At 34.1% G+C, this 16,654-nt stretch overlaps 1 protein-coding gene across 1 annotated transcript; it reads right to left on the bottom strand.

Moving 5' to 3' along the window:
- Positions 1-370: 370 nt before the first annotated feature.
- Positions 371-16,227, bottom strand: LOC136061334 (ABC transporter C family member 10-like; the record flags this gene model as incomplete). The annotated part of the gene is made up of 5 exons (XM_065769423.1): positions 16,090-16,227; positions 12,728-13,247; positions 1,040-2,463; positions 552-872; positions 371-457 (listed from the first exon to the last, which is right to left on the bottom strand). Coding segments are annotated over exons 1-5 (2,490 nt in total), but the record flags the coding sequence as incomplete, so codon positions are not given.
- Positions 16,228-16,654: the final 427 nt, after the last annotated feature.

Here is a 16,654-nt window from a genome sequence, read left to right as displayed (position 1 = left end):
TGGATAATGACCTCTTGCTTCATAGTGCATGACATAACTAAAGAATGTATGGAATTCCTCCAAAATCTGATGAGTGAAGGGGAGACTGAAAAAGGAATAAAACCATGGTAAAATATTCTTTTGCAGGCATTTCCTAAGGACAAGTCAAGTCACAATTAGGACTACTAATAATCGCTTATATAGTCCAGATTGACCTATTAAATACCCAATCTGAGACTTAACACTCATACAATCTATTCCAATTTCAATCTATTTAGTGTGTCACATCTCCAAAATATTTACTGTTGTTTGAATAGAGGAAAAAATGCTAGATAAAATTTAAATAATTTTTCTATGCACTTAATCTTCTATGAAACTTTAGTATACTAACCAAAACAGAATTGAATTCAGGCAGGAAATCAACTTGATGGGTCACAAGTAAGACAGTCTTCTTGGATAGTGCTCCTATAACATATTCCTGTCACAGTTTGAGTAATTTACACTTGAAGTTAGTATATATATAGTAAAAGAAAATTACATATACATGGAAGCTGTTCAAGAAATACAATTACATTAAATATGCTCATTGCAGTTTGTGCATCCAAAGCACTGAATGGATCATCTAAGAGAAATACATCAGCATCCTGATAAAGAGCACGGGCAAGTTGAATACGTTGCTTCTGACCACCACTCAAATTAACACCTCTCTCTCCTATTTCAGTGAGATCACCAAAAGGAAGCAACTCAAGGTCCTTAACCAATGAGCACCTCTCCAGTGTTTCTTTGTATCTTTCACTATCCATAGCAGACCCAAATAAAATATTATCCTGTATTGTCCCACTTTGAATCCATGCTGTTTGAGAAACATAGGAAATCTTTCCATATACTTTAATCTGTAATTTCAATAAATGGAACCAATATACTCAGAATACACTCTCGCCATATGAATGCATATGCTTTAGAGCTGAAGTGTAGGAATGCATGTAATAAGAGAGTTTTCACCAAGGTTAAAATGTACTTTGTAACTAGAAAAGAAAGTAAAAGAGCGGTAGAAACTTACGGTTCCCTGAATCTTTGGAACTTCTCCAAGAATTGCTGCTAGAAGAGTTGACTTGCCTGAGCCAACTTCTCCACATACAGCCACCTTTTCGCCAAGTCTAACCTCCAAATTTAAGTCTCTCAGGGTGGGCTTCGATAAATTCTCTTCCCATGAAAATTCTGCCGAGTTAATAAAAATGGAATGATCCACACTCTCCATGTTGCAAATTTGCTGGACATGTGAATTCTGCAGCTCTGGTGCCTCAAGGAATTTTACAATACGTGCAAATGCAACCTTTGCTTGAATGACCACCCCAATAACATCAGGAAACAATGCAATTGGCTCCTGAACAAGGCGAAAAGTTGCTACAAAGGTGAAAACGTTATTCGCATGAAGAGGAATCCAAAGGAAATAGCATGCTCCAAATGTAGCACAAGAGACCAAAACTGGAGTGGACCAAAAGAGAAGGCTATGATATGCTTTCTCTAACTGCACTTTACGTAACCATTTGTACTCCACCTTCCTTAAATATTCTATAACATTCTTGAAATGATTTTCCCAAGCATACAATTTCAGACCCTTCATGTTCACTAGAGCCTCAGAACAAGCCTTCAATCTCTCGTCCTGTGCCACTGTTAGCTTAGACTGAAACTTATGCTGTAGCTTTGCAAGTGGAATATTGCAAATCATGGTGAGAATTATCACCAACATTGCTGCAATTGTTGCTAGCCCCACCGCATGGAAAAGGATTACTATAGCAATACATAGCTGGAGGCATGTTGTCCAAGTCTGATGGAGCCAATATGGAAATTCTCCAATCCTGTAAGCGTCCATTGTAACATAGTTCATTATCTCGCCACCTGAGTGAATCAATCTAGCCGAATTGGATAATCTCAGTTGCTTATTATAGATGGCTGCTATGAGCAATGACCTCACTTTCAGGCCAATAAGCCTGCTTCGGAAGTACCAATGCCTTTCTGACATGGATTGTATACATTTTAAAAAGAAAAATGATATTGCCAAAGCATAACCTTCGTACATAAAACTTTCTTTTCTCTCAGCAGCCAATATGAAGGCATTCAGAAGTAGAGGACCTGTAGAGAGTGTGAGAACATATAACAAAGCAAGGCACCCAGAAAATAAAATTTCTTTCCAATGGCATAAAACTATTGCCTTTAGAATTGAAGTTTTGGAAGAAGGGTCCTTTTGTTTCTGTTTGTTAAGTTGCTCCAAAAACAGAAAATAACAAATTTCTGCCCGTTCTGCCTCGCGCAACTTGGGTATATCTTCATCCTCCAAAGTTTTCTTCCTGCCCCCTTTCATCAATGGATTTAACCACCAAAACGACATTCTACTGAGGAATCCAGCTTTAGCAAATGGAGTAACAAGGCCAACAGAATCACTGTCACCCTCCATTTTTTTGTTTTCCCTTTGCTCTTCAACCTCTGTATTGCATACAAGAATACATTTATAAGTATATACAGAAAACATGTCATCCAATTACTTATAGCACACAATTTAATATAAATAAATAAATAAAAGGAAGTAAAAGAGAGTGTATAATTGATAATATTATGAAAGAACAACAACTAAGCCTTGGTCTTAAGGGGTCGTTCATAGATCCTCAACAGATTAATAAAGATCAGCCACATCTATTCTTTTCTACTATTCTATTCTATCTAAAGTTGTACTTTTTAATACTTTCTTAATTAACATGTCCTTTATTACTACTTCCACTAATTTAATTTTTAGTCTTCCTCTACCTTTTTTGGTTTCCTCAACTTGAATGAATTTACTATTTTTCCTTGGTGAATTAATTACTCTTCTCTGAACTTGACCAAACAAATTGGACATACAAGATTTCTATTTGGTCATGAAAATTAAAATTAGTATTCAATTTTGAAAATTTCAGGATGAAATATACTTGGTTGAATCTTATCTTGGTGGAATAACTATGGAAGTTCTTGTTCTTAGATTAGCCTAGAATGCATGGTAAACGATATGTGGGGTGAGAGGATTGAAATCATCAGAATATCTGTAAAGAAAACAAAGCAAAACAAAAAACGTAATAACTGTAAATAAAGTGCTACATACCCAGCTGCTAAACAAAATTGACAGACTTATATCAGAACTGAGTACTTTCAAATTGTTGTTTATTTGTGTAGTAATATGCCTGACCTTTCTTTTATACTGATATCTAGTGCAGGTTTTCTTTTTTGCTTTGGTTAACTTTCTGTTTATGTATTTTGCTCACCAACTGCTTTGCCGTTTGCTTGTGAATGAGAGTGATTCATTATGTGCAGAAATGTAAGTTCATGATTCTGACATATCCAAATAGGCTTAAGTTCATATTGCCGCTTGCTTGGCTGCAAGCATTCCAATAAGAGAAACCGACTCAGCATTAAAAATATAAGCAATGCCATATTTCATCAACCAAATTTTCCGTCAGCTTTGGCATCAGCTTATTTGATTTTTTGTGGAAAATAGACTAAAAGATACTTGTAAAAAAAAGAAAGTTTTTTGAGAAGTGATAAATAAACAAAGTGCGGTTTCAAAAAACAATACATAAACTAAATAAGCTAAAAACTAAAGGAACAGCGGGTGCAAACAGACCCTTATTAGAAAGTAACAGTAATAAATGATGATGACAATGATGATGATAATGACCCTATATGTAATCCTTGTAAAAATATAAGTTCTGATTTGTATTCCACTAAACAAAACGACGTATAAAAGAGTGGAAGTATACGTAAAATGTTAAACGACTAACCGATCATGAAGTTTTGAGGGAATCCCAATTCCCAGAAATGGTTTGTTATGGCAGTGGCAATTGATTTCAGGGTTTATATATTGTCTTTGGCTTGTCTCTTTGAAAGACAGTGTAGTGTGATCTGCTAGCAGTGTCCAGTTTGACATATTCTAGTGTTTTAAAGAAGGTTGGTGAGGCATTGAGTATGACAAAGAGAGTTAGTGCAAGTAGGAAAAGAACGAACGCAAAATATGGAAATTATTGTTAGGGAGAGAGAGAATTGTAGAACGGAAAGTTAGCAGTGTGAATGTGTTATGTATTCATGGATTACATCACGTCTCTTCTTTTCATGGACACATGGTTTCCATTTTTTTTTTTTTTAAGTGAATTATTTATTGTGATATTTATTTCAATTAAATGTCTTTTGCTTTAAAGATATATATCGAATTCCTATCCAATATATCAAATTCTTATCAAAAAGAAAGAAAAAGAAAAAGAAAATATATCATATTATATACTATATAATAAAAGTTGGTCTTTGAAGCTGTGGTTGCGCCAAGTAACTTTACCAAATTGTAGAAATTTTTAACCCTCTCAAAAAAAAATTTGCAAACTTTTTTTTAGATTTTAAAAGAAATAAATAAATAAATATATATATATATATATATTTTGTTCTAATCTTCTTCTTCTCTATAATTTCTAAATTGATAAAAATATTAATTTACTTATACAATCCAAACTTTTCATCTAATCCTTTTTTTTATTTAATTTATATTATCACGTGTTAAAAAAAAACATAATATAGGTATTACTTCTAATTTTTTTTCATTCAATCTATATGACATTTTTTTGGGATAAACATACATCTAAATTAATTCTTCTCCTCTTATAATTCCTAGAATGATTAGAAATCTAATTTCCTCACAATAGAAAATTCTCTCTCTCTCTCTCTCTCTCTCTCTCTCTCTCTCTCTCTCTCTCTCTCTCTCTCTCTCTCTCTCTCTCCATATATATATATATATATATTTATTTATTTATTTATTATTTTTCGTATATTCTTATATATTCTTAGGCACAACTTCTTCTTCTTCTTCTTCTTCTCTCTTCCACATTATCAATAATTCTCATTCTCTTACAATTTTTATGTTGTTTAGAAATCTAACTCTCCTTTGTTTTTTTCTTTTTCATTATTACTTAGGCAATTCGAAGTTTTTGAAATCCACAGAAGAAGTCTTTATCAAACCTACCATCCAAACTATTTTAGGTATATATCTCTCTACTTTGTTTGTGTGTGTGTGTGTGTGTGTGTGTGTGTGTGTGTTTTAATGTTTTGCTTATGAGTCATAATTGCAATTTTAAATCCAAGAAATCCATTATATAAACCTCTATAAATATATATGCTTTATCTATTAATTATATAAGAATTATCAAATTTTGTATTGTCTCCTACAACAAGGGTTCCATTTGTATTTGTGTTATATTTATATGTGCATTATTAGATTAAATTAATTTTCTTGAGTAGTAAAATTTTAATTAATAAAAAGGAGAATAATTGAGCAAAAGCATGATGTTTTAAAGATTTAGATTTCAGTTTCACACCTCAACAAATTAGACAAACATTAACTCCACAAATTAGACTAACATTATACTTTTGTTCATATCAACTTCTCATTAAATATGGTTAGACATGATTTTTATCAATCATTAAATTTTCTATTATTATAATTTTTTAGATAAATATATTATTTTATTTATCCTCATCAATCGTGCAAGCTTAGAAACTTGAAAAGCTTCAAATTTTACGAGTTCACTTTTTATTTCCCTTGAATTAAGAGAGTTTGAGTTTAAGTATAGTATTGATTTTATTTTTTAATGACACTCTTATGAAGATAGTTTGCTTGAGATTAAACTCTATTAGCTAAAATTTTAACAATATAAAATTCTATTTCCACTAATATTCAATTTCAACTAAATCCAGTAAGTTTACAACTTTTAAACTATTGCTATATTAATTTTTGGATAGATACAAATGCTTAATTGTTAATACCAACCTTTTTTTCCTCTTTATCAGTACTATATGAATTATTTACAATTTCTATTTTGTCAATACACATTTTTCTGTCATCAATTTTAATTTAAGTGTTAAATTATATACTTTTAAAATTTTCAATCCACACACTTGAAAATGTTTAAGTTTTAAAAATTTCAGTTTTTTTTTTCCCGTGAGTTAAGAGTTTTAGTTTAGTATTTATTTTTCTTTTTAATGACACTCATATGAAGAGTTTGTTTGTCAATTTGGTTACAAAGCCTGTGAAGATCTCATATATAATCATCTCAAGAAACTTTACTCCACACATAAGGATAACACTTATTCTTTCTTTGTTCACATTATGCATTAAGAAAGTCAAAATAATAATCATAAGCCTCAAATGCCATGTTTTATCTCCTAAAAATGCCCATTCCTTTTCAATTTTTTCCTTTCAAAATTAAAGTGTTTTGGTAATAGGTTATACTACTAAATGCATAAAGATAGTTAATTGTCATTAATTATTAATATAGTGACAATAGATAGTTAATGTAGATCAAACTCTTTTACCAATAAGTTACTAAGAATAACAATCTATTTTCTAAACTATAAGAACTTAAAAATTCTACTTCATTTTAAAATTCTATTAGCAAAAGTTTCAAGTATAAAATTCAAATAAATTTAATATTTATTTTGATTGTGTGCAGCATCCAAACAGTTAGGCCCACTCAGTCCCAAATCTCTGCTTCAAGCGTTTAGTAATTGGGCCCAACTCTCATTCGCCCAAAAGCCCAGTCCTTACTAACGCGGTCCGGGGGCCCAATCTTCACTACTAAAGTTATGCTCGGCAGAGATTTACCGATCATGTTGGGAAAGGTCACTGAACGGCGCGTCATCCTTGTTTTGTTCAGAGAAGTCCCTCTAAGCGCCACTGCCGAGCTATCAACGGAGGTGGGCACCAAGTCCCAAAGCCATCCAAGCTTAAATTCTCACTTATCATCCCCCTGATTGGACCCTCCGTAACACTATGCGCGCACCGACTCTGCCGAGCTACCAACGGAGGTGGAAACCAAGTCCCAAAGCCACCCATACCTGACCTCCCACTTATAGAAAACCTTACTGGACCCTCTGTCGCACTAACTATGAGAGCATTGATGACCTGTGTCTGAGCTTTGAACTATAAATAGGAGGGGAGGATAAGATGGAAGGGTTGGTTGAAAAAAGAGGGGAGAAGATAGAGAGAATATCTTAGGGGAGGTAGAGGAAGTAGTGTATTGCTGAAGAGGAGAAAAGTGATCTCATTGAGCTTTTAGTTGGAGAACGACCCATAGTAGGAAATTCAGCCCAACAAACAACTAAGTTGTGAGCCTAAGTGGGGCTGGGTCCATCGGTCTCATTTGGGACCCGCACAAATTGTATATCATTATTTTATGTTTTAATATGTAAAATTTATATATTATTGTGAGGGTAAAAGCTCAAACAAGTATATTAGGCCCCGGGCCCTATTTGAAAATACGAGTATGTCCGAGGAGGAGTAAAGAATTGGGAAAGGCAAACTCAAACAAGTATATTAGGCCCCGGGCCCTATTTGAAAATACGAGTATGTCCGAGGAGGAGTAAAGAATTGGGAAAGGCCCCACAGTGGAGAATCACGTAAGGAAGGAATAGAGGAATATAGTCCGAAGAGTTCATTCTCTTCGGACTTAAAGAATATCAGTCAAGCAAATACCTGAGTAGTGTAAGTGAGCTTCCAAGAAATTCCAACGATAAGAATGAGCTCCATGCACGCATAAAGATGATAAGAATAGAAAAATATCTGAAGAGAAAGCTGATGCCACCGCATTTAATGCACAGCAGGAACTTTTTCGACCGCATTTATGTGGAGAAAACCCCTGAACAATGTAATCTCAGCTGCCACAACTCATGGAGAATTAAGGAAGATACTTGATGTGACATATACTCAAATGGGTGCTTAGATGAAGAACAAGTGTACAATGAAGATGATTGAAAAATAGCTATAAAAAGGAGAAGGTTCTTTCATGAAGGGGGGAAAAAATTTAAGAAAGGAAGAAGGAAGAAAGGTTTACTATAGCTCTCTACCTTATATGAACAAAAGTTTACCTCCTCAAACATCAATTTGTTCAAGTTTCAAATTTATCTTTTGCAATTATTTATCTTGCAAACTTTCATCCAACGTTATTTAGTTCGTTATTAGCCTAGTTCTTTCACCCATTCTCTACAAGATTATTGTATTGGGCTCGTTGAGCTCCTATTCCATATCTACTAGATTTGGGCCGCAAATCTTGACCCTACAATTACATACCATGCTTCTAAAAAGTGACTCAAATGTATGTATTAATTATATGTCATAACATTAATAAGTTTTATAATGTGACTAACTAATTATTAATATAGTTTTGAATATTATGTCATTATTTTATGTTTTAATATGTAAAATTTATATTTTACATACCGTGCTCCTAAAAAGTGACTCAAATGTATGTATTAATTATATGTCATAACATTAATATGTTTTATAATGTGACTAACTAATTATTAATATAGCTTTGAATATTTATTTTATTTACATATATCTTTTTAAGTAAACCGTGCAATGCACGGGCCTTTAACTAGAATATATATATAGAGCTAAGTTCAAGTTACACTTGGCTTAACTCTAAACAATGTTACGTCACCTAATATTTTTTAATTGAATGCGAATTTTAACAAATCTACCGTTAGATTACATTATTTTCATATATTTTTCATGCTTGCAAATTTTCATGTTGATAAAAAATTAATAACCATGTCATCAATCAATTGTTTAGATTCAATTTTTTATAATTTAAAATAATACATAAAATATGAGTTTATAAATCGAATAGTAAATAACATCCAATTGACATGAAAATTGATAAGAATGTTAAAAACATATAAAAACATGTTATTCAACGGTGAATTTTCAAAATATGAATTTTATAACAAGTTATTGGATAGTGTAACATTAGTTAGAGTTACACCAAGTATAAATTAAACTCAACGATATAAATTTTAACATGGTTTGTTTGTTCAGCCCTGAAAACCTACAATTAGGTGGTGGTATTGGTGCATCCCATACAGGCAACAACTCACTCACATTATATACATTTTCTACATCTACGGTCTGTGTGTTATTCTCTTTCTTTTTGCCTATATTGTGTTTCTATACATGTGCTTCAATGTACACAGTTTTTATTGACAACATTGATGAATATAGTAGAAGTTGTTTAGTAGCCACTGCGTTTCTTGTGAGTTTGATTTTGCTGATAATATAGAGATGATTTGCTGATCGAGGAATTGGGGTCGGTGGACTTTCCATATTGTTTTCTTTTCTTCTTTTTTTGCCTTCCTTAGGTTGGAGTTTACCTCAATTAGATGTCTTTTAGTTTTAATGTTCCGGATTTTGGAACCAGTTTTCAAAATAAAAAGATATATCGATACAATTCAAGATTTAAGGTGACAAATTTAAAAAGTTTTTTTTTTTTTTCAATTCAAAATCTGTTTATTTATTTAAAATACATTCTTCTCGCTTTTTAAGAAGAAAAACTACTCACTAATTAAGCTTTTGTATTTAAGTTATACTAACATCTACTTTTCAAATGATAATATGAAAATTTATCCACTTAAAGCATAGAACAATTGAATCTAACTAGTTTATCGGTCAGTATTGTGACTTCAATTAATAATAAAATCATCCAATACCATCAAGTTATCCAAACAAAGGATTTACCACATAACTTGATAAAACAGTACTAACTAAATTAATTTTATACAAAAAATTTCATATCATGGTCAAGGTTTTCAAACCCGGACCGTTTATTGAACCGTAAAAGAGAGAGGTTCAAAGTTTTTGAGGTCGAACCGAGGTTGAACCGGGGTCAAACCGTAATGACGTCATAATTAATTTAATAATTATTTAAAAAATAAAAAAATATATTAAATTAGTAAAATTTGAAATTTTAACAAAAATAAGGACAAATAATTTTATATGTATATACTCTTAACATTTTTGTTGGAGCTCTTAAGTCATAACAAATCTCATTTGAGTACCTAATAATTTTTATTTTTAATTTTATGAGACCCATAAAATGGTTAAGGTAGAAATTGGTCTGTCTGCCATAGCCAAGCCTATTTGACAACCCAATAAAAAAAAGTTTTATGCCCAAGCCCATTTGAATAGTCCACTATTTATGCATTATATATATATATATATATAGGAATCCTATTGGATGCCCACCCTTTTTTTTTTTTTTTTTACTGAAACAGCCAAACAAGTGGAATCATTTTATTAAAAGAAAAAGTAACATAGGTACAATAGGCTGATCAGCTAGCCTGTGCCGTGGACAAGACATACACCATTAGAATACAACTCAAAAAATCTAGCAAGGATGCCCGCCTATTTAAAAATGGGTTAAATACAAAAGCTAGAAGTGCTTGACAGTAAAGCATTGGTGGTTGACAGTAAAGCAAATATTAGTGCTTGAGTTGAAGGAGCAAAAAAGGAGACTCCATTTACCAAAAAAGAAGAAGACTCTAGCGGGAAAAATGCAGAAACGGTATCGTCAAAAACACTGAGGAGAGAGCAGAAAGAGTGCGAGCAAGACAGAGAAGAAGAACAAGAAGATGGGTGCGATCTCAAGTCTGATAGCATTTTTTTTTTTTTCTGTCTGGACATAATTTGTGTACAGCCATATAATTCAAAGCTTACATGTCGGCAAACAATCAACGGTTGAAGTTACAAGCACCCAAAAATGTTAGGTTAGAACAAGCTCCTTAATTAGTATTTGGTGAGGTTTTGAGGTCATATTAAATCACGTAGAATGAATAAAGTTAATCAGTACCAAATCATGGGATGGAAATTGGACATACTCTTGGCATGTATAGTGCTTAGAGTCTCTTGCTTTTAGGCAGTGTAATCAGCCCTTAAATCAATGTATTGAGAGTATGCGAGACAGCTATAATTTCTGTTGCCATGGCTGAATAGTCTGTTTGTGAATTTGTTCTATGAAAAGTTATTTATTTAATGTTGAGATTTGATGATGTTGTTTGTAAATTTTGCAACAGAACTAGATGGCAGTTTCTTCATGTGGGGTGTTTTTCGCTGTTCAAATCGAAACACTATAACTTGAAACTGCGCACTTTTCCTTCTGCTATATCCCCCACAGCTTTGTATTATGACTGTTAAAAAAAGATACATGTTGATTCATTCTTCAAGGGAATGAGACAGTTCAGGAAAGATAAATGTCAATCACCAAAAGAGAGATTCAACAAAATGTAGGTGATCATCTGTTCTGCCGAACATGATGAGGTAATTGTGCCACCGTGTTGGTGATTCAAGAATACAGTTTAGCCGACCCTAAAATTTTGGGATTGAGACTTGGTTGTTGTGTTAATGTAATAACATCTTAAGATAAGCCAACCGGTGAAAGATCGTTCTTAGTTTTATACGCAGCTATCTTAATTAGTATTGTGATCTGTTTTATGCATTAGAATGTGATATGAAATTTTCCAGAATGTGTGATTTGTGTGTAAAGTTGGATTATGAAGGCATTATGGAGGCATGTACCAAGTTTCATATTGAACGTGTACTGGATCAGTTTAAGCAATTAAAGGAAGTCTGATTGGAAATTTGGAACTAGTCCTTTTGTGGAATAAATAAATTTGGATTGCACATTATAAGGTTGTGAAAATTGGCGTCCTAGCCAACCATGTGGGTCTTGACATGAACGATAGGGATTTGAGTGGGGGAAATTATAATACCTTGAATTGTGTGTGGATGTGTAGTAAATTTAGTTGATGAATTATAAAATAACTCCAAAAGGGAAAAAAAATGCAAAAAAACAAATTATAAATGCATTATAAAATATAAAGGCAAGATAGTCTATTACATAATTGGGCTGTCTGACATGTTACGCGTTTTATTTATGGTATACCCTATATATGCATCATTGATTTAATGTGATGGCTCTCGTTCAGGAACTCTTGCTTGTAGTGAGAGCAAACACACCAAGGTTGTTGGCAAGTGCATGATTCGCAATAAGATGGACATGAACCATTGCAGTCACCCTTTGGTCCACAATGCATTGTGGGTGTTAATCTTGCTTCAGCTCCCAATGGAAAACCTGCCAACAAGTTTTAAACCATTCAATGTATCCCTCACTTACAGTTACGAAAAATAATTAGATAACCTCCAGCTGCCTCCAAATTATTATTTTTTAAAGATATGATAGGATTTGCCTCCAACATTATATTACGATAAATATTATTCCATAATTGTTAGATTACAAAAATAGATAAATAAATTAGTTATTGCAATCAGTTAGTCTACCAACTATATTGAACTTTGTCTCCAACATATACTGAAAAATATTTACCGAAAGTTGTTTTTCATCCCTAAATTATTAAAAAATTAGTTTTTCATTCCTATTTTGGTTTATAAACTATTGAAAAAATTATTTACAAAATTTTAGAATAAAAAAGAACTTTTAAAGTTAACGACTACAAAAAAAAAAAAAAAAAAAAAAAAAAAAAAAAAAAAAATTATAAAATTTAGGGACTTTTACCCTGCAGTAAATAATCACATTTTTCTCTCCATTTTCTAACCACCTTTTTCATACGAGAAATGCTATGTTTACCATATTTTCATAACACTTTCACAATAAATTCTAAGTGATAGATTGTTATTAGTTGTTCTAGGTGGATAAAAAAGTAATTTATATTATGGATTTTAATTTGAACTAATAACAACTTACCATCTATGATTTGTTCTAAAAATATTGTTGATGTAACACTCGTCTTCATATCGACCAAAACACAAAATACGTGTGATTGTGGAAAAGGCACTATGATAGGGGCAATAGCACTTATCTATAGTGTGCCCAAGATGTGCCCATACCAGCAGCAGCATTGACACTAGATCCCCCAGAAACCATACAACAAACTCCATCACCTGAGCTTACATTGGCAGCATGATGACCATCACCAAGACTTGTGCCAGTGCTAAGAAAAGCTAGTAAGTGCTCACATTGAGCCTTAGAAATAGGATATTGAGTAGACGTAGTTGAAGAATTCTCAACAACAATGCCTTGGTCGGAAGAAAATTGAGAAGATCGAAACTTGATTTGCATTGGCATTTGACCTTCTTTTGGACCTTTGGGCTTGTATCCAGGTGGATACCCATGCGATTTATAGCACTTATCTATGGTGTGCCCAAGCATGTTGCAGTGAGTGCACAAGGGTCTCTCCTTCTTGTTGCTTCCTTTGTTCCCAGAATTGCCTTTAGAATTAGCATACATGGCAACTGAATCAGGTTGTGGTGAAAAAGAACCTCCATGTCCAAGATTCTTGTGTGATTCCTCTTGAAGGACCAAAGCATACACCTTGCTAATTGAAGGGAGAGGCTCAAACATGAGAATCTGACTTCGAATAGTCTCAAAGTTCTCATTGAGTCATGACATAAACTGTCATGTGAAGCACTTAAGAGTCTTTATAGCTCCACAAGAACACTCTGGAAGAGGCTCATAATTGAGCAATTGATCCCAAAGCACTAACTGCCTCCTAAGCCACGTGGCATCATCTCTTCAAAGCAATGGATGAACTGTTCACAATATGGCACCGATTCAATCACTTCCAACAACATTAAATTTTTGCTCTTTTTCCACTTCATATAAAAGCAGGCCATGAAGCTACAAAGAAATAGACATTGCAAAGAAGTGTGACATGAACCTTGAGAGGTGCAGTACACAACAATGGAGGTAGCACATATGGGTTGTCTTTGGGGCATGTGGCAGCGCTGCAAATTGAGGAAAAAGGAATGTATTGGGATTTAGGTTTGGGCAAATTCCATGTGCCAAAACATGTGTTAACGAGGATCATAAGCATTGCAATTTAATTAGGTGAAGTTTTCAGAAAAGAGCTGCTTGAAGATCTCAAAGTTCACAAAGCTTGCTTGAGCAAACTCAGGCCTCACTCAAGCAGATCATTAAAACCAAGAAGAGACTTCACTTGAGCGAGATAATAGATTTTGCAATCCTAATTCTACTTGAAGACTGATTTAACCTAAACTTTGACGTACCTATTAATACCCTTTGATGGACGACTTTCAAGGTTGAGGCTGATGTACCAAGAGCATTCTAGGAAACCCTCTTTGCTTGAGCCTAAATAGAAAATATATCCCCTACGTTTTTTCACCTCGTGAGCAAATTAAACCCTCAATCTTTTTTGAGAGCCATTATACAAATCATCTAGTAATGGACCTGATATCAAGAGTCATTATTTGAAAATCTAGTGCCATATTTGAGTTTTGAAAATTTGCTTTTCATGCAGTATTAGATCTGGCCACCATCCTGTTGAAGCATGTGTTGTTAATACATCCAACAAAGAGTCTTCTTCCTTCTCTAGACTTTGCAACAAAAGCACGTCACTCCATTTGGTATCTCTCTTACAAATTCCATCTGGGATTGAAATAATTTGTCAATCCTTGATGGGCCTACCTTCTGTTATGAAGTCTGATTTTACAAGCAACATCACAGCTAAGCTTTCTATCTAATAAGCCTGCCTTAACTAGTATAGCATCATGCAGTATTTTTCGGATAAAAAGTGAAACTTTGCAGAAATTTTAACTTTCCAAAATATTTTCAAGACTTCACTGTTAACATTATTAGTTCTAGCACTTTTACTGTCATCATCACCTCCCATTCTCAAATACCTCATTCCCGCATGCCGGAACACTATCCTCGTGGTAGTAAAAAGGTCAAGTACCTTACAAACAAAATTATTTTGTTCTATAAATGTAAGGCTCCTCTCAACTGACAGGAGATCCTATGGATAGGTTTAGAACGAAAACAAAATCTTAAGAGCCAAAAAAAAAAAAAAACAAGCAGTGAATGTCCGTGGACATCGTGATTTTCCTGTTCAAGTCCTTTAAAAAAAAAAAAAAAAAGTAAATAATTCATTAACAAGCAGGGGTGTGGAACCCATGTACATGATGTCCACATATTACACTTATTAGCCACAAACCAATAAAATGCCCAATAAGCTTCATCTTAGGCTGCGTTTGAATCGGTGGTAAATGATTTCAGGAAATCATTTACCACCTGACCCATGTGTTTGGCTGGCAAAGGAAAATTCATTTTCCGGAAAATATGCTTAAAGTTTGACCAAATTTTCACCCTTGACCCGGAAATCATTTGAAGCCCTTATTTTACCTTCAAATAATTTCCGGAAAAGAGAGAGCCAGAGCCGAACCAAACCGAGCGAGAGAGAGAGCGAGAGCGAGAGAGAGAACGAGCCTTCGACTTCGACTTCGCCGGCGTTCACGAGCCTTCGACTTCGCCGGCGCCACGAACTGACGAACTCACGAACCGCGCCATCGCACCGGTCTCGCGCCGATCGCAGCACCTCGCCATCGCACCGCGCCGATCGCGCCATCGCACCATCGCCATCGCACCTCGATCGCGCCATAGCCGTCGCACCTCGATCGCGCCATCGCACCATCGCCGTCGCACCTCGATCGCGCCATAGCCGTCGCACCTCGATCGCGCCATCGCACCATCGCCATCGCACCTCGATCGCGCCATAGCCGTCGCACCTCGAGCTCTCTCTTCCTCGATCTCCCAGTTTTTTTTTTTTTTTTAATTGATTGTTTGTTGTTTTTTTTTTTTTTAATTTGATTGTTGTTGTTGTTTTTTTTTTTTTTGATGAACCGATTGGTGTTGTTGTTGTTGCTACCGGAATTTGCTGTTGTTGTTGTGTTGTTGCCGGAATTTGCTGCCGGAAAATAGCATTTTCCTAATAGAACCAAACACATGAAAATATTTTCCACAATAATTTTCATAATTCAACCAAACGCTTAAAAATATTTTCCTTTTCCGGAAAATAGCATTTCCGGAAAATATGTATTTTTCGGAAAACATTTTACACGAAACAAACACAGCCTTAAAAACAAAGTTCCCCAAAACTACACCAATAGACAACCATAATAATACAATAGATTAAAAAATAAAGAATTAAAGGCTCAACCCAAATGAAAAATATACAAATAAAAATTAAAACAACATTGGTCTTTCTATAAACAATTATTGTGAATGTTGAAATTACACCAGGCACATTGATAGATCACTTTTAACATTGTCATTGGTCTTTATTTCTTCAATGAAAGTACATTGTGCGTGGGTGAAAGTCAAATTACTGTGTAGCACCTCCCAACTAGTGGCCATTATATGTGTTACTTGACATTTGGATTTTCCCCAAAAATACAGTCACGATGAGCAGGAAAGCTGCACTCTGCACAGTAGTAGAACCATTGCTGGGGATCTCGTTCTTCTTCACAGATATCACAGTAATATTCACCGAAGCCATCTTCAAGAGTATAACGGAGGTTGAAGGGATGTTCATGTTGGTTGTACCATGTGGCTTGTGGTAGTGTAGCACATTTTAAGTCTAGAACAAATTCACAAGTGGAACAGCGAAATACATTATACCTTTCAGAATTACAACTACTACACTTTTGTCTATTGTTTGTATAAGAGAGGTAAAGACGATGCTCATGACAGGCAAGAGTGAGGGTGTTTGATAATAAAATACATTGAACATTGTAATTATGCTTGCATTCTTAACAGTTGTATCTTAAGCCGTTGCACCTCTGGCCACAGGCACTACAGAAAAAAGAAGCTTGCTGATAACTGAGGGTGAGAAGGTGTTGATCAAGTGGGTGTCGTTTTATTTTGGGTAATTTAGAACAAGATTTATGAAGAAAGAAGCTACATGAGGTACAACTGTAAAATGGAGAGAGAATGGATTGTACGCACCCGTTGCATTTTGT

Source organism: Quercus suber, unplaced genomic scaffold, assembly GCF_002906115.3.
Source record: "Quercus suber isolate HL8 unplaced genomic scaffold, Cork oak 2.0 scaffold_1156, whole genome shotgun sequence".
Classification (NCBI taxonomy): domain Eukaryota; kingdom Viridiplantae; phylum Streptophyta; class Magnoliopsida; order Fagales; family Fagaceae; genus Quercus; species Quercus suber.
Note: the sequence above shows the minus strand (reverse complement) of the source record. Positions and strands in the feature narration are given on the sequence as shown.